Below are 17979 nucleotides of genomic sequence, written 5' to 3'. Positions count from 1 at the left end.
TCTTGGTCTTGGTCTTGGTCTTGGTCTTGGTCTTGGTCTTGGTCTTGGTCTTGGTCTTGGTCTTGGTCTTGGTCTTGGTCTTGGTCTTGGTCTTGGTCTTGGTCTTGGTCTTGGTCTTGGTCTTGGTCTTGGTCTTGGTCTTGGTCTTGGTCTTGGTCTTGGTCTTGGTCTTGGTCTTGGTCTTGGTCTTGGTCTTGGTCTTGGTCTTGGTCTTGGTCTTGGTCTTGGTCTTGGTCTTGGTCTTGGTCTTGGTCTTGGTCTTGGTCTTGGTCTTGGTCTTGGTCTTGGTCTTGGTCTTGGTCTTGGTCTTGGTCTTGGTCTTGGTCTTGGTCTTGGTCTTGGTCTTGGTCTTGGTCTTGGTCTTGGTCTTGGTCTTGGTCTTGGTCTTGGTCTTGGTCTTGGTCTTGGTCTTGGTCTTGGTCTTGGTCTTGGTCTTGGTCTTGGTCTTGGTCTTGGTCTTGGTCTTGGTCTTGGTCTTGGTCTTGGTCTTGGTCTTGGTCTTGGTCTTGGTCTTGGTCTTGGTCTTGGTCTTGGTCTTGGTCTTGGTCTTGGTCTTGGTCTTGGTCTTGGTCTTGGTCTTGGTCTTGGTCTTGGTCTTGGTCTTGGTCTTGGTCTTGGTCTTGGTCTTGGTCTTGGTCTTGGTCTTGGTCTTGGTCTTGGTCTTGGTCTTGGTCTTGGTCTTGGTCTTGGTCTTGGTCTTGGTCTTGGTCTTGGTCTTGGTCTTGGTCTTGGTCTTGGTCTTGGTCTTGGTCTTGGTCTTGGTCTTGGTCTTGGTCTTGGTCTTGGTCTTGGTCTTGGTCTTGGTCTTGGTCTTGGTCTTGGTCTTGGTCTTGGTCTTGGTCTTGGTCTTGGTCTTGGTCTTGGTCTTGGTCTTGGTCTTGGTCTTGGTCTTGGTCTTGGTCTTGGTCTTGGTCTTGGTCTTGGTCTTGGTCTTGGTCTTGGTCTTGGTCTTGGTCTTGGTCTTGGTCTTGGTCTTGGTCTTGGTCTTGGTCTTGGTCTTGGTCTTGGTCTTGGTCTTGGTCTTGGTCTTGGTCTTGGTCTTGGTCTTGGTCTTGGTCTTGGTCTTGGTCTTGGTCTTGGTCTTGGTCTTGGTCTTGGTCTTGGTCTTGGTCTTGGTCTTGGTCTTGGTCTTGGTCTTGGTCTTGGTCTTGGTCTTGGTCTTGGTCTTGGTCTTGGTCTTGGTCTTGGTCTTGGTCTTGGTCTTGGTCTTGGTCTTGGTCTTGGTCTTGGTCTTGGTCTTGGTCTTGGTCTTGGTCTTGGTCTTGGTCTTGGTCTTGGTCTTGGTCTTGGTCTTGGTCTTGGTCTTGGTCTTGGTCTTGGTCTTGGTCTTGGTCTTGGTCTTGGTCTTGGTCTTGGTCTTGGTCTTGGTCTTGGTCTTGGTCTTGGTCTTGGTCTTGGTCTTGGTCTTGGTCTTGGTCTTGGTCTTGGTCTTGGTCTTGGTCTTGGTCTTGGTCTTGGTCTTGGTCTTGGTCTTGGTCTTGGTCTTGGTCTTGGTCTTGGTCTTGGTCTTGGTCTTGGTCTTGGTCTTGGTCTTGGTCTTGGTCTTGGTCTTGGTCTTGGTCTTGGTCTTGGTCTTGGTCTTGGTCTTGGTCTTGGTCTTGGTCTTGGTTGGAAGTGATAAAATTACTGCTTCCCAATAGGTCTTGAAATATTTGAGCAGCTTGAAGTTACTCCACTGTGATGTCCCAAAAGTAAAGCGTACTGGAAAAATGAGTAAAATCTTCTAACTTTGAGCGATTGTATGAATATGCTGTTAGATTACACTCAAATATGAAGTTCTGTTACGAAAATGTGCAGTCGTTTTTTGGTCTCTTTTTGTTTTTTGTGTTATCGTGCTACTTGATACCATGTAATCAAAATATTCAAAATACTTATGATGACGCAGTATTTCCTAAAGTTAAGAATAACCTTCTAAAACGAGTTTTAAGCATTTCATTTACTGCTCGTGTTTGGAATTGGCCTTAGCCTTGGGCAAGTCTTCAGTACAATATATAGGACATTAATAAATCCCATGATGTGAGGTTTCCCGGTTGAACGTTTATGTTTATATTTATTCTTAGAATTTTTTTTCACTCCCTTACCTTCCAGTAAAACGTAATCTTACATCATAACATTATATGTTGGAACGTAAAATACTTGTTTATGCGTTATCATATTAAACGACCCAATTTATTAAGATCAGAGAAGCATTTACACTTAAAATGAATTTATTTAGCTATCAAATTTTTTAGCAAAATAAGACAGCACTTCGTGCGGTACGGTTTTGTTTGAAATACAAGTGAATATTAGTTTACGTTATGCAACAAAATACCTCATAAAAACCGTACGAAAGTAGCCTATATATTTCAGTTAATCAACTGCGCAACAAATATCCACTCCTTTCTGGCTTTATGTCCTTTTTACGATTAGACAAAAAAAATAAAATAATTCAAACAATCGCCTCTGGCCATTGTCCCCGGCCGTCGTAGCGTGGCACACTACCAGATTATTGCTCGGGACATTGGGCAGTAAAAATGCGCTGCTGCAATAACAACTAAAAGCAAAACAAATAAAAATGTACTAAAATTCTCCGTTCCTCAGAGAATCCTTCCGGTTATTTTAGGAGCTAAACCACGTCCTACAGGTCGCACCCGAAAATGAAAATAAACAGTTTCATAATCGTAATAACCCATAAAAACCTTTTTCCCGCGTGAAAGAAAAAGAAATTCTTCCAGCTTTACCGGTCCCAAGCAACACAACAAAAAAACAAAGCACAAGGCTTGGCCTGCCCGCTGCAGCAAATTAGATCATTCCTATGCTACGCTCCAGGAATAAAGTGTTAATTTTGATTTTGCGACATCGCCTTCTAAGTTGTTTTATTTCCTTTTTCCGGCCTGAAAATTGTAGAAAAACCAGCCGCGTCACCAGTCGAGGGAAAAATGCAACCCTTTTCTCCTAAATACCGCGCGCGTTCGATCGAAGGTAAACAGAAACCATCACGGACGCAGCTTTTATGCGCGGTTTATGAGTTTTTTTTTCCCTGTTGTACCTACCTCTTGGAACAAAAATGTTCGCAATGAGTGTCCCTGCTGGTGGTGTAGCAGACTGTATCGTAATGCCCATCCCGAATTACTACAGGAGTGTCGAGTATGCAAATAATTTAATAAAAGAGTGACATTTTACCGCGCGGAGCAGATTTTATTGGCGAAGGACTCTAAAATGCGTAAAATTTTACGTGATTCTCTTCAGCCAGACTGATGAAGGGGGAATAGAAAAGGGAAAAATAACTTTCTTTCGGAGGTTTATGCAGCAACGTTTACGTGAAGAAATGGTGCAATTTAAAACTTTTTTGAATATTTAAACCTCAATTTTTGGGGGAGCTTTTGTCATCAAGGTGATTGCTAATGGGCAACTAAACATAATGAAAGAATGATAGCATTTAATTAAAACATTTGGCACCTTAACAGAACTTTATCTTAACCAAGCTCTTAAGTCTGATTCAGAACTCAATAATTGAAAGAAAACATTTCCTCATGTTTGCGATAATCCGGTAAGCCAGTGTGAACATCCCGTTCAATATTCAGGTGATTTTCACCCCGTATTATTTTGAACAGACCTTTGCTGCCCCAACTTTCACCCCACGAGTTTATGCACAACCAATACTTTGTCCCTTTCTCGACACCCCAACCTATGATTTTGATCGCATGTCCAGTCACCAACGGACCCCACACATGCCTATAGACGCCACTCTTGTAAACTCTAAAGTCTTCGTACATTTTGAAAGTTGCCTGAACTGGTCCATTCATGAAAATTTCCTCCATTATCCGTGATTCATCCATGGGAACCGAATAGGCTTCACGGCCGAAGCGAATATCCTGCGTTGCGTCCGTCTGATTGTAGGTCGCTTGACACGTTCTCACACACTTTGGAGTCGGAACCTGCTCATCCCGGTGTCGGCAAACGTCAAATGGGTACGGATGGCATCCACATCGGGAATTATGTGGTCCTCCACTAGAAACACCGTGTTCCACCCAATAAGTCCATGCAGGTCCCAGATCTCCACCGTCGCAACCATTTCCGCACTCCTTACAGCAAGCCAGTATATCGAACGCACCGAAAGTGAACTGAGCACTATCAGGCGAGTGAATGCACCACCGATCGGTCATGATTGCGGCAGCTGATATGGCCCAACAAGACCCACAGCATCCCTGGTTGCGGATTTCACCAATACTCGGACAATTCGGCCATCTTGTTCGTGCATCGAATGATTCGGGCAATTGCACTTCAGTTTTCAACACCAGAATCCCTGCCGGAAGTCGCTCCCTCTCCAGTTGCTCTAGTCGTACACTTCCGCGATAGAATGCAGGGGGCAACGGATTTCGGCCCGGAGTCCAAGTTTTTGTAAGATTGCGTATTTTGCTTATGATAGCATCGAATAACTGGGAAGACGATGACGACGACGAATTAAACAACGGTGATCCAATGCCCATACTGGTTTGACCTAGAGCGGCCCCAAGGCTCAAGGCCAGTAAAAGGAGCGTTCGAATCATTACTACGGTTCGGTGTGCACCCAACCGCAGTTCGAAACGTGACTGACTGGGGCAAGGGCTTCAAGAGTTTATATACGTTTTTGCGAATGTATTGATAAAGTACACAATTTACATATATCAGTTCGCTGCGAAAGCCAGCAGGTTAAGAAATTTGCTAATCAGCACGTGAATCAGCGGTTGACGTTGCGATCGGTCGAACAGTTCTGCTCCTGACTGACTGTTTTTCTCTGCTGATAATAGATGCATCGTTCAATGACCCAGGAGAGATTGAATGCTGGATTTCTTATTCTGTTTCTAATTGCTTTTTTGAACAGTTTGTGAATAAGTGCAAAATTCATGCTTTTAAACTAAACCGTATTTTTTCGTATAGTTTTGCGCTAACAATAAAATTTATTGAAGCACAACTTTTAAGACATTGACTTGCATGTTATTTATTAATTTTTATTTTTCTAATGTTAGCGAATTAACCAGCTAAGCACCAAACTTACAACTGTTTTGAATAATTCTATATAGATGAAACATAAAAGATTGAAATAAATACTAAATTGAAAAGCAATCTTTATACGAAATATATCAAAATCAAAATTACACTAAATTGAATTAAACTGAGTAAAATTAAGTTGAAAATAGTACAATAAAACAATGCAAAATAAAACCAAATAGGACAATATAAAGCTAAACCAAATTACATTTTAAACACACCAAAAATCAAATGAAAATAATGAAAGACATGATGGAACGTAATTCATAATAATAATGGAGCGAAAATGTTTTGTTAATTTCATTTTTTGTGTAGCATGCTCTAAAAGAGCACTTGGTTTTATATGACTACATAACGTGCCCAATTCTGCGCATAATTCTTAATTCTACGTTTCCTGCATTTCAGACAAAACTTACAAATTTCTGAAAACTGCTATTTTAATTAACACAACTAACAAAAAATTTGTAAATGCAGTTATTAATTTGCAAATGGTTGTGCTCGAAAAAAAACGCAACAATTTCGTTTGTGTATAACTTTCTATTGCAAAGATAAAAATTGATGCAACTTCTAATCTAATCTAATTCTAATTTTACACTAATGCAGCCAATTCTTGAAAGCATCCTGGAAAATGACGATGACTTGAATCAATCATTTTTCTTGTCAACGGCCAGGTCACCTGCGCAGCATGTACCGCAGAGAGAAATGATACCTAATTCCATTAAACTACTTGAAATCAACGAAAAGGAAGAAAGCGTGGACCTCCCGTACCAAACGCTTCCCATATAGATAATGATTTATTTACAGTCATTAGTAGTATCCAGGGCCGGCGCTAGCCAATTTGTCGCTCCACGCAAATTCTCAAAATGGCGCCCACGGAACAAACGAAAAACAGCCGGCGTTGCTGTGTTCAGACATTTTACTACTTACACACTCTCAAACGCACAGTCTCGTAGCGTTTTTTTGCATAACCACTCACGAGGCAAATAACTCGTGAGCAGCCAGCTGCCCGTGAGGGCGCACTGGGATACAGATTTTGCATTACTTTTTGTTTTCTTCTTCGTCTGACGCCCTCGATTCTACACGCGGGTAGGAGTGCGAGTCCTCGCGAGTGATCGGTATCAGTTGCTCAGGCTGCAATGACGTGCGAGAGCGATGACCGTGGCTGTTAGCTAAATGCGCACTCGCAAAAGTCGTTACAGTCCATGAATAACCAAGAACGGGAGTCCGAAAGGAATGCTTATACCGGTGTGTTCACTAGAACAAGTAGGGGTTCGCAACACTGCTCACAAACAACCGCCATTTCTTTTGAATAATTGTCGGTTTCTTGAAACCCATTATTAGAAATAATAAACCTTCAAAAGTGAAAAAGTTCGGTTCATATTTCCTGTTACTTCAGAAACTTCCTCATACCTTGCTACTTCATCGAAGATGAATCTGCTGATCTGCTGATTGAAAATCTCTCCCGGAAAATTTCTAAATAATTTAATATCATCAATGCCACTTTCCCACTACGTTTATCTGAGTGTTTTGATTGTTGTGTTCTTTTGCGAATAGATTTTCATCAGGAGGAGGTGGAGCGCAAACGGAAAGCGAAGAATGGTTCAGGCGTATGAAGTCTGAACCATGCACTGCAGGCACTACTAGGAATGATTTTCAAAGTACACTTGTCAAAAGTTGGGAGAGTACGATGTCCATGCAGTGAATCTGTGTTCTCTTCTAGAACTTCACGTACGCATAAGTTGGGTTGGAAACGAATAAAATGTTGACGGGTCATTCAGGTCGAGCGACAAGCCCAACTTCTACTGTTGTCTGCTTGGTGTTTACCGAACATGACCAACATTTTCGGACAACATGTTCGTACGTGTATGTATGAGGGCCTTTAGGAATAGAGAAACCCAACTTACTAGATGGCTCGACCAGGTTGAAACCGATTTGTTTGTATCGAAATGCTCAGCGAATTGGCGGCAAATAGCCCAGGACCCAATACAGCGGACAGTAAATCTAGATGCACCACTTGCCATCCCGGCTTTATGCTGCTAAAGGAGAAGGAAGAAAGTTTTATATTAACCACTTATTTATTTAATGCTACAATTTTATTTAATGTAGGCGGAATGGCGCCCCCTCGAAGTGGCGCTCCAAGCAGCTGCTTGTTTTGCTTAAGAGAAGCGCCGACCCTGGGAGTTTCTTTGCTAATGAAGGTTAAGTGATACTCCGGACCCTCGGGGATGAACTAATGGCATTTAGACCAAAAGCCAGGCTGCAATTGGCCCAGAATATAGCGTTTTATTTCGCTCTCTGAATATAGATTAGTCCACCTAAAATATTAGTTTTAATAATATAACACTTGAAAATAAAGTCGAGTGGTTGCCTAAAACTACAGTTGTAAGGTTAGGAACTGAAAACCATACGACCCCGCACCTCGTAACTTGGCTACTGAAATAATTCCCCGTCCCGGGGAAGGCAAACAAGGTGAGGGATCCAATCCGCACCTTTTAATTCGAGACGTGGCCAAAAAAGTCCATTCTTTCACCTAGTTCTAGTCTGCCCCTAGTCTGCTGGAGACAATGAAGCAGGCCGGACTTCGTGACTTCCAGATAAGGAAGGTGCCCAAACGAACCGGTATACATAATACGGTAACCAAATCTCGCGCCAGGACGCTGTACCGCGAATGGTTGGTTCAGTCGAAGTGCATCGTAATGGACGACGTGACGTACATTAAAGCGAACGCCAAGCAGATCACCGGCCTGGAGTTTTTCGTCGGCAAATCTCACCTAAATGTTCCGGAGAAGTTCCTGAAGAAGAAGATAGACTTGCAAAGAAGTACTTGGTGTGGCTTATAAATTTCGCCGCGGCCAGACGAATGGCCATATGTAACACCTACTTTTTACGTCTGAATATTCGGAAACACACCTGGAGACATCGAAATGGGGACTCTAGCTCTCAGATCGATCATGTCTTGATTGACGGTCGGCACATGTAATGTACGGTCTTTTCGGGGACCAAATATCGACTCTGACCATTATCTCGTCGTGTGTAGGATTTGTTTTTCGAACGCGGCGTATGCCCGTATTGTAAGGACGCTACGTTTCAACATCCAGTCGTTGACGGTAGATGGCGTGGCAGCGGAATACTTATCTTATCTTATCTTATTAATACCATCACAGCCACAATAAAGGATTCCTGGAAATAATTTTAATTATTTCTAATCAAAGAAATAATTCAAATTATTTTCTTGTCTGTATTAACATTTGCAGAATATCGGAGATATATTGCAAATGTTTAATCGGCCAGGCCAACTGTGAAGTATTGCCGCAAAGACGATCATACGAAATAAATCTTGTTTGAATAATTTATTCATACAAAGATGCATTTCAAAATCAGCAGGGGAAGAAAAAACGGGGACGTCTCGTACCAACCGTTTCTGATTAACTATAACTTTGTTTTCGTTGGGAGTATCTTTGCTAATAAAGGGTAAATGATACTCCGGACCTTCGGGGATGAACTTTTGCCCTTTAGACCAAAAGCCCAGCTGCAATTAGCCAAGGTTATAGGTTATTTGTTTTACAAAATCAAACGGACATTGCTGACGCGTAACTTTTACTATTTTATATACTCTTCATGATAAACTGTTTAATTTAGGTCAATTAAAATGAAAAATTCGCGACGTCAAAATTTTTCGCGTTCGTCCACGCTCGCGGTTTACTTCGATCCTGTAGATGGCGTGGCAGCGGAATACGCCAGAAAACTTGAAAGGGGTAGGTACGACACGTGGAAGACCGCGTAACAGCTGGAATGCCAGAGAATGACAGATGAGAAGAATCAGGCCAAGAGTCGCATGCTCACTGCGACTACACGTCAGAACAGAGAAATGTATAGAGTGACTAGAGCTGCGGAAAAAAAGAACTCACCGTCTAAAAAAAGCATGTACAAGGAGCACATGCTCGGCGGCGCAGAGGAGAGATTCACCAGCAACGACATACGTAGTGTCTATAAAACGGTGAGGTGCATGAATTGTGCCATGCCTGTGATTTGCTGACAACCTGTTTACTGACAAAATGGCGGATCAGCCAGGTGGAAGGGGTACTTCCAGAGGCTGTTGATTGGAGAGGTAAACACGGAGATCAGCAGAAACAGGATAAGAATTGTGAGCGATGGCCAAGCTGTAGAGCCACCATCACGAAAAGACCCAAGTAGCAAACATTAGGTCTATTCAGTTGAAGCAACCGGATTACGACCGAAATTAGTTATATTTCGGTTACCACAACAACTTTGTTACAACCGTGGTAGTAGGGGAGGTTAAAATGGCAATCAGTTAGCTGAAAAACAGTGAGGCTGCTGGGAAGGCCGGGATACCGTCTAATAAAAGCAACTAATAAATCAAATAAAGGGAACTAATAAAAGCACAGAACGAGAGGCTGTACGAAGCAATCCACCAGATCAGTGTCAGGATGCTGGTGGATTGGCTGGATGGCCTCATTTGCCCTATTTTTAAAAAAGGACATCGACTAGAGAGGAAAAACTGTCGAGACATTACATTGCTCAATTCTTCCTGTAAGGTGCTTTCTTATATACTTTGCTGTAGACTAAGACCTTTAGCGAAGTCCTTCGTCGGCGAGAACTAAGCTGGTTTTCGTGAGGGTTGTTCCACGGCGGCTCAGCTGTTTACGCTGCGTTAGTAACTAGACAAGTTCCGGGAGTACAACTTGCAGACTCATCTGTTTGAGGACTATAAGGCGACGTACAACTCAGTCAAACGGAATGAGCTGTGGCAGATAATGCTAGAATATGATTTTCCGACGTAACTAATTACGCTGATTCGTGCGACATTGCATGGGTCAAAATCATGCGTCAAAACAGCGGAGCGGAGCCGCTTTCGTGACCTTGAATGGACAGAAGCAAGGGGATACACTCTCTACCCGTGGAAAAGAACGAAACTATCATCACGACATCTCACATGCTTCATGATTTTGCAGATGACGTCAATATCATCGGAATCAATCGTAGAGGGAAGAGGCCTAGCCTTTTAAACGGGAAGCAGCGAGATTGGAACTTACCATCAACATCACCAACTCGAAGTATATGGTTATTGGCAGGGAACGTGGGAGTCCAAACGGTGTTGGTACCGAGATGCAGCTAGATGGGGAACTATATGAACCAGTTGAGGAATTCAAATACCTTGGTACGCTCGTGACATGTGACAACGATGGAAGCCGCGAAGTGAAACGACGAATTGCAGTCTTAATTCTATGGATTAAGTAGCCAGCTGAAGTCCCGTAATATGCAAATTCGCACAAAACCTGCGCTCTACAGAATACTAATCCTCGCGGTAGCCCTGTACGGACTTGAATCAAGGACGCAAAAGAGAGCTGACCAACGAGTACTTGGGGTTTTATGTGTAGAATTCTGCAACCAATACTTGGTGGCATAATGGAACACACTCTGTTTTCCATAGACGCATAAACCACGAGCTGTATATAGTAAACAAATATACTGATATAGTGAAGGTAGTACAATGCGGCAGGCTGCAGTGGGCTGGACACGTGACCAGAATGCACGACGAGAGAATAGCCGAAACTATTTTCAGCAGAGAACACGGAAAAGACCGTAGACTTCGGGGCAGACCCCGCGCCCGATGGATGTGCGCTGTTGAGGACAACGCACGGTAAGCTGGTACTCGAGGGGATTGGAGAATGGCAGCCCAGGACGGACTGCGCTGGAGGACCAATTGACGCAGGATCAATGACGAACCGTCGCCAATAAAGTAAAGTAAGTACTAGATGTGGCAGGCGATACGTGGGTGCGTCAAATTCCGCAAGCCGTGCATAATGACCGGCACTAGCAATGGCCTAATATATAAAGAATAATGCCTCCAGAAGCGCCTGCTGCCTTTCCTCTGGTCCCAGGAAGGTGACACTCTGGATTTGGCCGAATCTGCCCACGTGCTATTACGCGAAACCGGTGATGTGGAGTAGTGTTTCTGTGTCGACGAAGGCAAATCAGCCAAACTTCGCCCAATAGAAAAATTCTTAGCGATTATGAAGGTCAAGCTCCGGAAAACAAGGAAGGTCTTCAAAAACGATCAGGTTTTGAAAAAGAGTGCATGAAAGAGTGTAAAATAGATGGCGCAAGTGTTGCACAGGATTTTATAGGTAGCGTTAAGCCCAAAGTGTGGGCATTTATTCTAGGCGAGGAGGTTGAATAAACTTGCTTTGCAAAATCATAGCTAATATGTGTTTATTTATTCCCTGATAGTTTCAAAAACATCCCTCTTAAAATGAATTTTCGGTGATCATATTTGTCTATTGCAATTTTTTTCGAGTACAGAACCAAGCGTCCTACCAGCACGGTTGTTACAAAGTAGTTGTGGTAACCGAATTATGACTAATTTCAGGCATAATCCGGTTGCTTCAACTAAATGGACCTATAGTGTGCTACTTGAGCGCAGAATTAGTTGCGCTTACGATACCTACGAGCACAATGGAAACGAGGCTTAATGAATATGGGGTTGAATTTGTGTGTGGCCGAATAGACATACGACCGAATGGACGTGAGGTCGACAAGACCCAAGGTGAAATGAGTGACCAAGTGGTATTGAACTACTCATTTCTGAATCACTTCTCTTCCTCACCATTGCTTTTGTGCATAATAAAAATTGAGAAGTTAGTAGTGATTCGTAAGGTGTGAATTATGAGTCATGAGTCACGAATTGCGAGTTTTGAGTCGTGAGTCGTGAATCGTGAGTTGTGAATCATGAGTCGCGAATCTTGAATTGTAAATCGTAGGAAGCAGGAAGTGAGAAATAAGAAATGATATACCAGAAGTGAGAAGTAACTTGTGAGAAGTGAAAAGTAAGAAGTGAGAAGTGAGAAATGAGAAATGGGAAGTAATAAATGTGAAGTGACCAATGAACAATGGAAAGTATGATACTGTTACCGTTTCGCACTCTTTACCCTATAACACCCAGGTAGATCGAAATAAATTGAATGTATCGTGAAGCAGACTAGAGTTCGTGATGAATTTTGCATATAAATAATTCATAGGTTTAGGTTGGGTGAGCGTTCTGAAGCAAATGATGCATTATTATAAATATAAAAATTAAATTAAAATCGAAATTAAAAATAAATAAATAAATTAGGGAAAAATAGTTAGAAAGTAAAATTATTTCCGAGTAAATAAAATCGAGGGACTAATTAAAAAACACTCACGATGCAACGATACAAAACATAATCCACAACTCTACAAACACCAAACGAAATAAAATGTCAGTTCAATGGCTTAAAAAACGGCAGGAAATAGAAAGAGGAGTTTCTCGGAGGAGCGACAGTGGAGCTACCACCACTTTCGATTAGGTAGTTCACTAAGTCAGAACAAAAATTAATTAGCTCCGGCTATTCAATAAAAATTAGTTAAAATCTTTAACTTATTAAAGTAAGTGGTGCTTATTATATAGCACGATATTTGTGTATACGATCCGTGGCTCCGTGAAGTGGATTAGCATAGTCAGGACCCATTAATATTATTCGGCCTGAATACGCCGGCCAGGTTTACCGGCCCCTAGACGGTAGATCATCGAGTGATTGGAGAGATTCTTTGGAAAAACGCACCCGCGTTCGAACCCCCGCTTCTGAGGTCACACGCGCTCCAGGGGAGGCGGTGACAGGCCGGGGTGAAGCAGATAGTCCGAACCGAATATATACGTAGCTGAAACACCGCATCCGCGGTAGATCCCCTCCGCCTTTGAGGTCACACGCGCTCATAGGGAGGCGGTGACGGGCCGGGGTTAAGCAGTTCGATAGTGCAGGGAAAACTTCGCACCTGCAGTCGCAGTAAGCAGATCAATAGCCGTGTTCATCACAAGCAGCAACGGTCGGCCGACCAACAGCACCGGCAGCAGCAAACCAAAGCAAACACAGCATCGTGAGTAGAGTGGAAAAAAAAGTTAGGTTAATAAAAGATTGTAAAAGTTTAATTTAGGGTTTTGATCTCTTGATCCCGAAAGTAGACCCGGAGCCGACCCTGAAAGCCTTCGCGTTCTCAAGGTTGAGCTAGCCAGTGGGAAAAGAGGTCTTGAGAGCCCAGCCCCTACACGGTTCCCAGTGGTTCGACCAGGAACCTGGGGTGAACTTAGCCGAGACCCCTCCGGCCTCGGATGTAACAATACAAGTACCTCGAGTCTTATCGGCCTCGTGTCCAGTCTGCCTCATATCTTTTCTATTTCACGTCCGTTAGGCCTCGCATTCAGAGCTGCCACAAATACAGATATTTGTGCATGCATAAATTTGGGACCCATCAATTATTTCACTTGCTGTGATTTCTGGCTCTACTAATGTTCCTGAATTTTAAAGTACTTCATAAACTATTTATGTTATTTAAAAGATTAGATCGAGAAAATAAAATAATCCGGAGAAAATGGTAGGGTCCCAAATTTATGCATGCACAAATATCTGTATTTATGGCAGCTCTGCTCGCATTCATTTGGCCTCAGGTCCACTTTGTCTAACGTCCATTATGCTTGACATCTTTATCCCTGGCGTACTATGTCTTGCGTCCGTATGCCTAACGTCCATATGTATTGTGTCCCAATTGTGATTAATTCTGGAATCCATCGAAACGGCAATTCATCGACCAGAACAGATGAGGTTTTGTTGTTGACCGACGAAGAATCTAGCTAAAACTAACTCCCGGCAAGAGATGAAGGCCTTCTTATGGCATTATTAGATGAGAGAATTTCGTTTGAATACAGAATACAACGTGCTACAGCGACCCTTGATTTCGTTGTTGACGAATTTGTTGGTGCTAGTATGTCTAATAGCCATTAAGAGAATTAGCGAAGGGTTCCCGATGAAATGTTTCCAGATACAATGGATCAAATTTTAAGAGAGCCATCAAGGAGCTGATATCGTGGATGAATCGAACTAACAACGAATGTGCGAGATCGGCTGCAAGCAGCACAATGAAGTGAGACTTTAATTTTTCTGGGACTTCCCATGTCGGTGGTTTTTGGGAGAGGATGGTTTGCTCGGTGACGGAGACGATCAATGCACTTGATGATGGTAGTCATCTTAATGAAGAAGTTTTGTTGATCTTTCTGCTTGATGCGGAAAACTATGTAAACAGTCGGCCAGATCTCAGCAACCAGTAGCTTAAGCTTTGAAATATGGTCAAGTTAGTCAAAGCTCTTGTGGATGGATGTACGGACCATCACAGAAAGATTGCGCGACGTTTTCAGTATTCGGTAAACCAGGAAGTTATCAACGAATAGCAAACGTATTTGTCAAACAGTTTTGTTAAAAGGAGAATCAGCAGTCAATGGCTTGATCCGGCGAAGAGTAGCCAACCCGGCGGTTCTAGAGGATCTCAATGATAAATTCGGAACCATCAATAAAACGGTACGAAGTAACGGGTTGAAAGTGCTGAGTTCACTGGATGTCCATGCTTTCACTGTACTCAAAATTAGCCTGCCACGAATTAAGAAGCCGGTCTGTAACCTTCGTTGATTGTCCACGTCAAATAAATAAAAGTAAAGTCAATAACAAGTTCGGATTGATTTATCGAATAAAGCTATATGATTAAACAGATATTTACTACAATTTTAAATTCTGCGCATAGACCAGTGAATACTGAAAGACAACACAAACATATTAAAACTAGTAATTAGTAACTTAGGCCATTACAAATATTTAATAAAGTTTTTGTCCTTCCGATGTTGGGTAGCAGGAGGGGGCCTGTCCAAAATACATAAATCACCCTATTTACGTAATTATTTTCTATTTCTGTACACATAGAAAGAGTAAATTCAAAGAATTGTTTTTGCCGATTTACGGAAATTCCATTGTTTCAATTTTTATTTCTGTTTCGTGCTAGAAGCGTAAATAAGCAGTATACTCATTTTTCGAGTTTTTCAAGCAATGGCCTTATTGATGTGAAAGTGTGAAATTGATTGAAAATTAAAATAATTAAACGTTGCAGTTTAAACTGCATCAAAGCCGCTACAAAACGGCACTGCATTTCATAAATTTATCTAACACTAGTTTTTGCCGTACTCAATACGATTAGTTGATTGCGTTTGAAAAATGTTCATCGTCTTGCCATTAGGATTGAAGAACGAATAAATGGCAGTTCGCAAATGCACATTACCAGCGAGGATATGAATTTCCTAAACCATGCCGTTGTCGAGCTTCATCAATAACTGCAAACCGAATCATTTGTCATTCGATCGATTTATCTTGCAGAACAATTTACCCTGCGATGATGAACACGACTGCCAGAGCATCAATTCCATTTTCAATTCCTAATGATGGCAGAGTTTAAAATTTAGATTGACATCCTTTTTACCGCAAAGTGATCGGCCCGTATCAAAGAAGGGTTGATTATGACTTCTCGCTCATCCCTCCCGGTTTTTTTTTTCGTCTTTTTCATGTGATGCACCTAGATTAGCCAACCCTAATCTGCGATGGAACTTAGCAGTCAATTGGAAACAACCGGGGAAGGGGAAGAAGTATATCTTGGCAAACATTGTCAAACTGTCAAACCGGCCGGTGATGGCCGGTTACGAACGTCGGGACGAAGGAAGGTAATTTATGATGGCATTGGCAAGCAGGAGAAGCGCGCATAAAACGTGGTTTTAATTTTCGAAAATGGAACTTTTGAGAGTGCGGGCACAAGCGAACCTCTTTGCCGGAAGTTAACGATCAATTAAAAGCACCAGCACGGAGTGCCTGGTTGTTGACTCTTCGAGTTCGAGTCGCAACTTTATTATTATCTTGCCTGGATGGACAGTCGAACACACCCCGAAAATCCGGGGAATGGGAAATTCGCTCCGAACAGCCAAGACATAATATTGCCATAAAATTCTTACTAGACTTGTAACTTGTAAGACCGAGCTGCAAAAGGTTAGTTCTCCGCTGTATATATCGAACCGACAACGAGTCAAGAGTTGATGATTAATGAAAATGTGTTGCTTTTTGTCCAGCTAATAAAAGGATTATGACTAAGTTGTAAAACTTGTCAACAATGTGCAAGACGAGCGATAAAAACTTTTTCGATTCCGCTACTGGCTACTATCCCGAATGCATTTTAAGGACGGCAAACGATTCTTGAACGAAAAACCGTTGTACTTTTTATGTTATTCCACAACACTCGACGGTGTAATTATGATATGTACTTTACAGAACATGTTTCGACAGCAGGAATAACTCTAATGAGCACGCACTAGAAATCTACGAAAATTATCACCTTCTACGGCAGGGTTTCGGCCTTTCTCAACCGAAAGCTATAATTTATTACCCATTAGAACATAGTTCACACCTTCGGCGTTCGAATTGTTAACACCTGTCGGCTGTCATTTTTTTTTTGTCCAAATTACCGCGTTGTCTCCGTGCTTTGTTTTAATGAATCTCCGCGATTGCGATTGGAAATATAAACATATGTTTTGAAAAGTAGAAAATATTGGATTTACTTTTCACCGAGCTTCCGTGATAGACAATAATTTGTTCGCGAAGGCAATTAGTGTGATACACTGCCTGTACCGCAGGACACGCATTGCCGCGTTCCGGCGGCAGGCGACAGAAGTCAACCCGAACCGTATCGTTACTGCCAGCCACGTCCACAGTCGATGACGGCGCTGTGCCGTACCTGGTTGGGCGTCGAAGCGTGCCCGGACTTTCTTGACAAATTATACAGCCCAGATGGATGAATGGAGACCACAAAAAAAACTCACAGAAATATGTATACTCTTTTCAATGGGAGCTGCGGTTTCAGTGGCCTATGATTGATTATGGGTCGCACAGTTGTAATATCTCTATCTGGGATCTTCACATGCCAGATCGAAATAGGTGGCAATTGAAGTTGAAATTGTTTCTCGGATAATGACAGTCGGCTGTGCGCTTGAACTAGTAGTTTGTACTTGTCTGGTAAATTCGTTGTGGTTTCGTGGGTTAATAATTTACCGAAAAGTGGCAGGTAGGTATTGTGCTATTAAAGTTTGAAAAGTGGTTTCGGTTGTATGACCGAAGTTTAGAGTGATATCCGCGATAGATGGTATCTGGTACTATGCATTATGCACGTGGGTGTATGATTATACCAATTTTCTATTGAACAATTTTTGATAGCAGCCGTCTAGGAATGGAGGACGAAATTGCAGCGATCCTGGAGGCTTCCACCGAAATTAGTTCAACGGTTTTAATGTTATACTTTTGCTTTATGATAGCTGTCCAAAGCTTAATCCTGAGCATCCGATGACGGTTTTGTTTATGTATTGACTTTAGATGTTTACTTTTTAATTTAGAACTACAATATTTAGGCTCTCCTGATTAATCCGGTCCTCATCCTACTTTTATCAGGTCTATCAGGTTTATCATTATAATAAATAATAATGGTGTTCATCCTTGCGCAGGGGCCATGTTAATCTTCTTTGTATCGTTCCAATTTTAGTTTAAGTCCAGCCAAAGCTAGGACCAAATAATACTGGTGTCTCAGAACAATGGTAAATAGTGTATATTAAGTCATCAATACATTATCAAACTTAAAATCTTTGATTCATCCAAACTCAATATCGCTCGAAGTCAAACAATTACGGTTTTGATTGACAGTTCGACAGACCGACGTACGGCTCGCTGATGGATGGTACCTTGACATGTTCCACTCGTTACCCAATTCAAATCTCGCTGACATAGCGCGATAGCAACGAAGATTGATAACATCGCTGTGCGTCACCGGTCGTGATAGGAAGTGTGCGAAGCTGAAACCCATGAATAGTTAAACGACAACATGCTTATATATGCAAATTTGTACGTCCACGTCGCCTGCAGTGGGCGGAACTCTCATCGATCATACTCCAATTTCTTCGCCGTATCATCTTTACTCCAACCTCGAAGCGGACAAGGTTAATTGCGATCCTTCAGCCGGCGGCAGCAGCGGTATCACAATTCGGATACGGATAATGATCCTTTTCGGCGAGAAAAAGAAACG

At 42.3% G+C, this 17979-nt stretch overlaps 1 protein-coding gene and 1 non-coding gene across 2 annotated transcripts; both read right to left on the bottom strand.

The window, feature by feature from the left end:
* Positions 1 to 3485: 3485 nt before the first annotated feature.
* On the bottom strand, positions 3486 to 4529 carry LOC128746207 (cathepsin B-like cysteine proteinase). The gene has a single exon (XM_053843253.1). The coding sequence runs from the start codon at positions 4527 to 4529 to the stop codon at positions 3486 to 3488; it is 1044 nt and encodes a 347-aa protein (XP_053699228.1).
* Positions 4530 to 17364: 12835 nt separating this feature from the next.
* On the bottom strand, positions 17365 to 17466 carry LOC128733235 (U6 spliceosomal RNA). Its single transcript, XR_008411910.1, has one exon. It is a non-coding gene; the product is annotated as a U6 spliceosomal RNA (small nuclear RNA).
* Positions 17467 to 17979: the final 513 nt, after the last annotated feature.

The sequence above is a fragment of the Sabethes cyaneus genome, chromosome 1, assembly GCF_943734655.1.
Source record: "Sabethes cyaneus chromosome 1, idSabCyanKW18_F2, whole genome shotgun sequence".
In the NCBI taxonomy this organism is placed as follows: domain Eukaryota; kingdom Metazoa; phylum Arthropoda; class Insecta; order Diptera; family Culicidae; genus Sabethes; species Sabethes cyaneus.
This window is presented reverse-complemented; position numbering and strand designations above follow the sequence as displayed.

What these genes read in the sequence shown, in the direction of transcription:
- LOC128746207 (XM_053843253.1), bottom strand. Translation starts at nt 4,529, where the DNA reads ATGATTCGAACGCTCCTTTTACTGGCCTTGAGCCTTGGGGCCGCTCTA.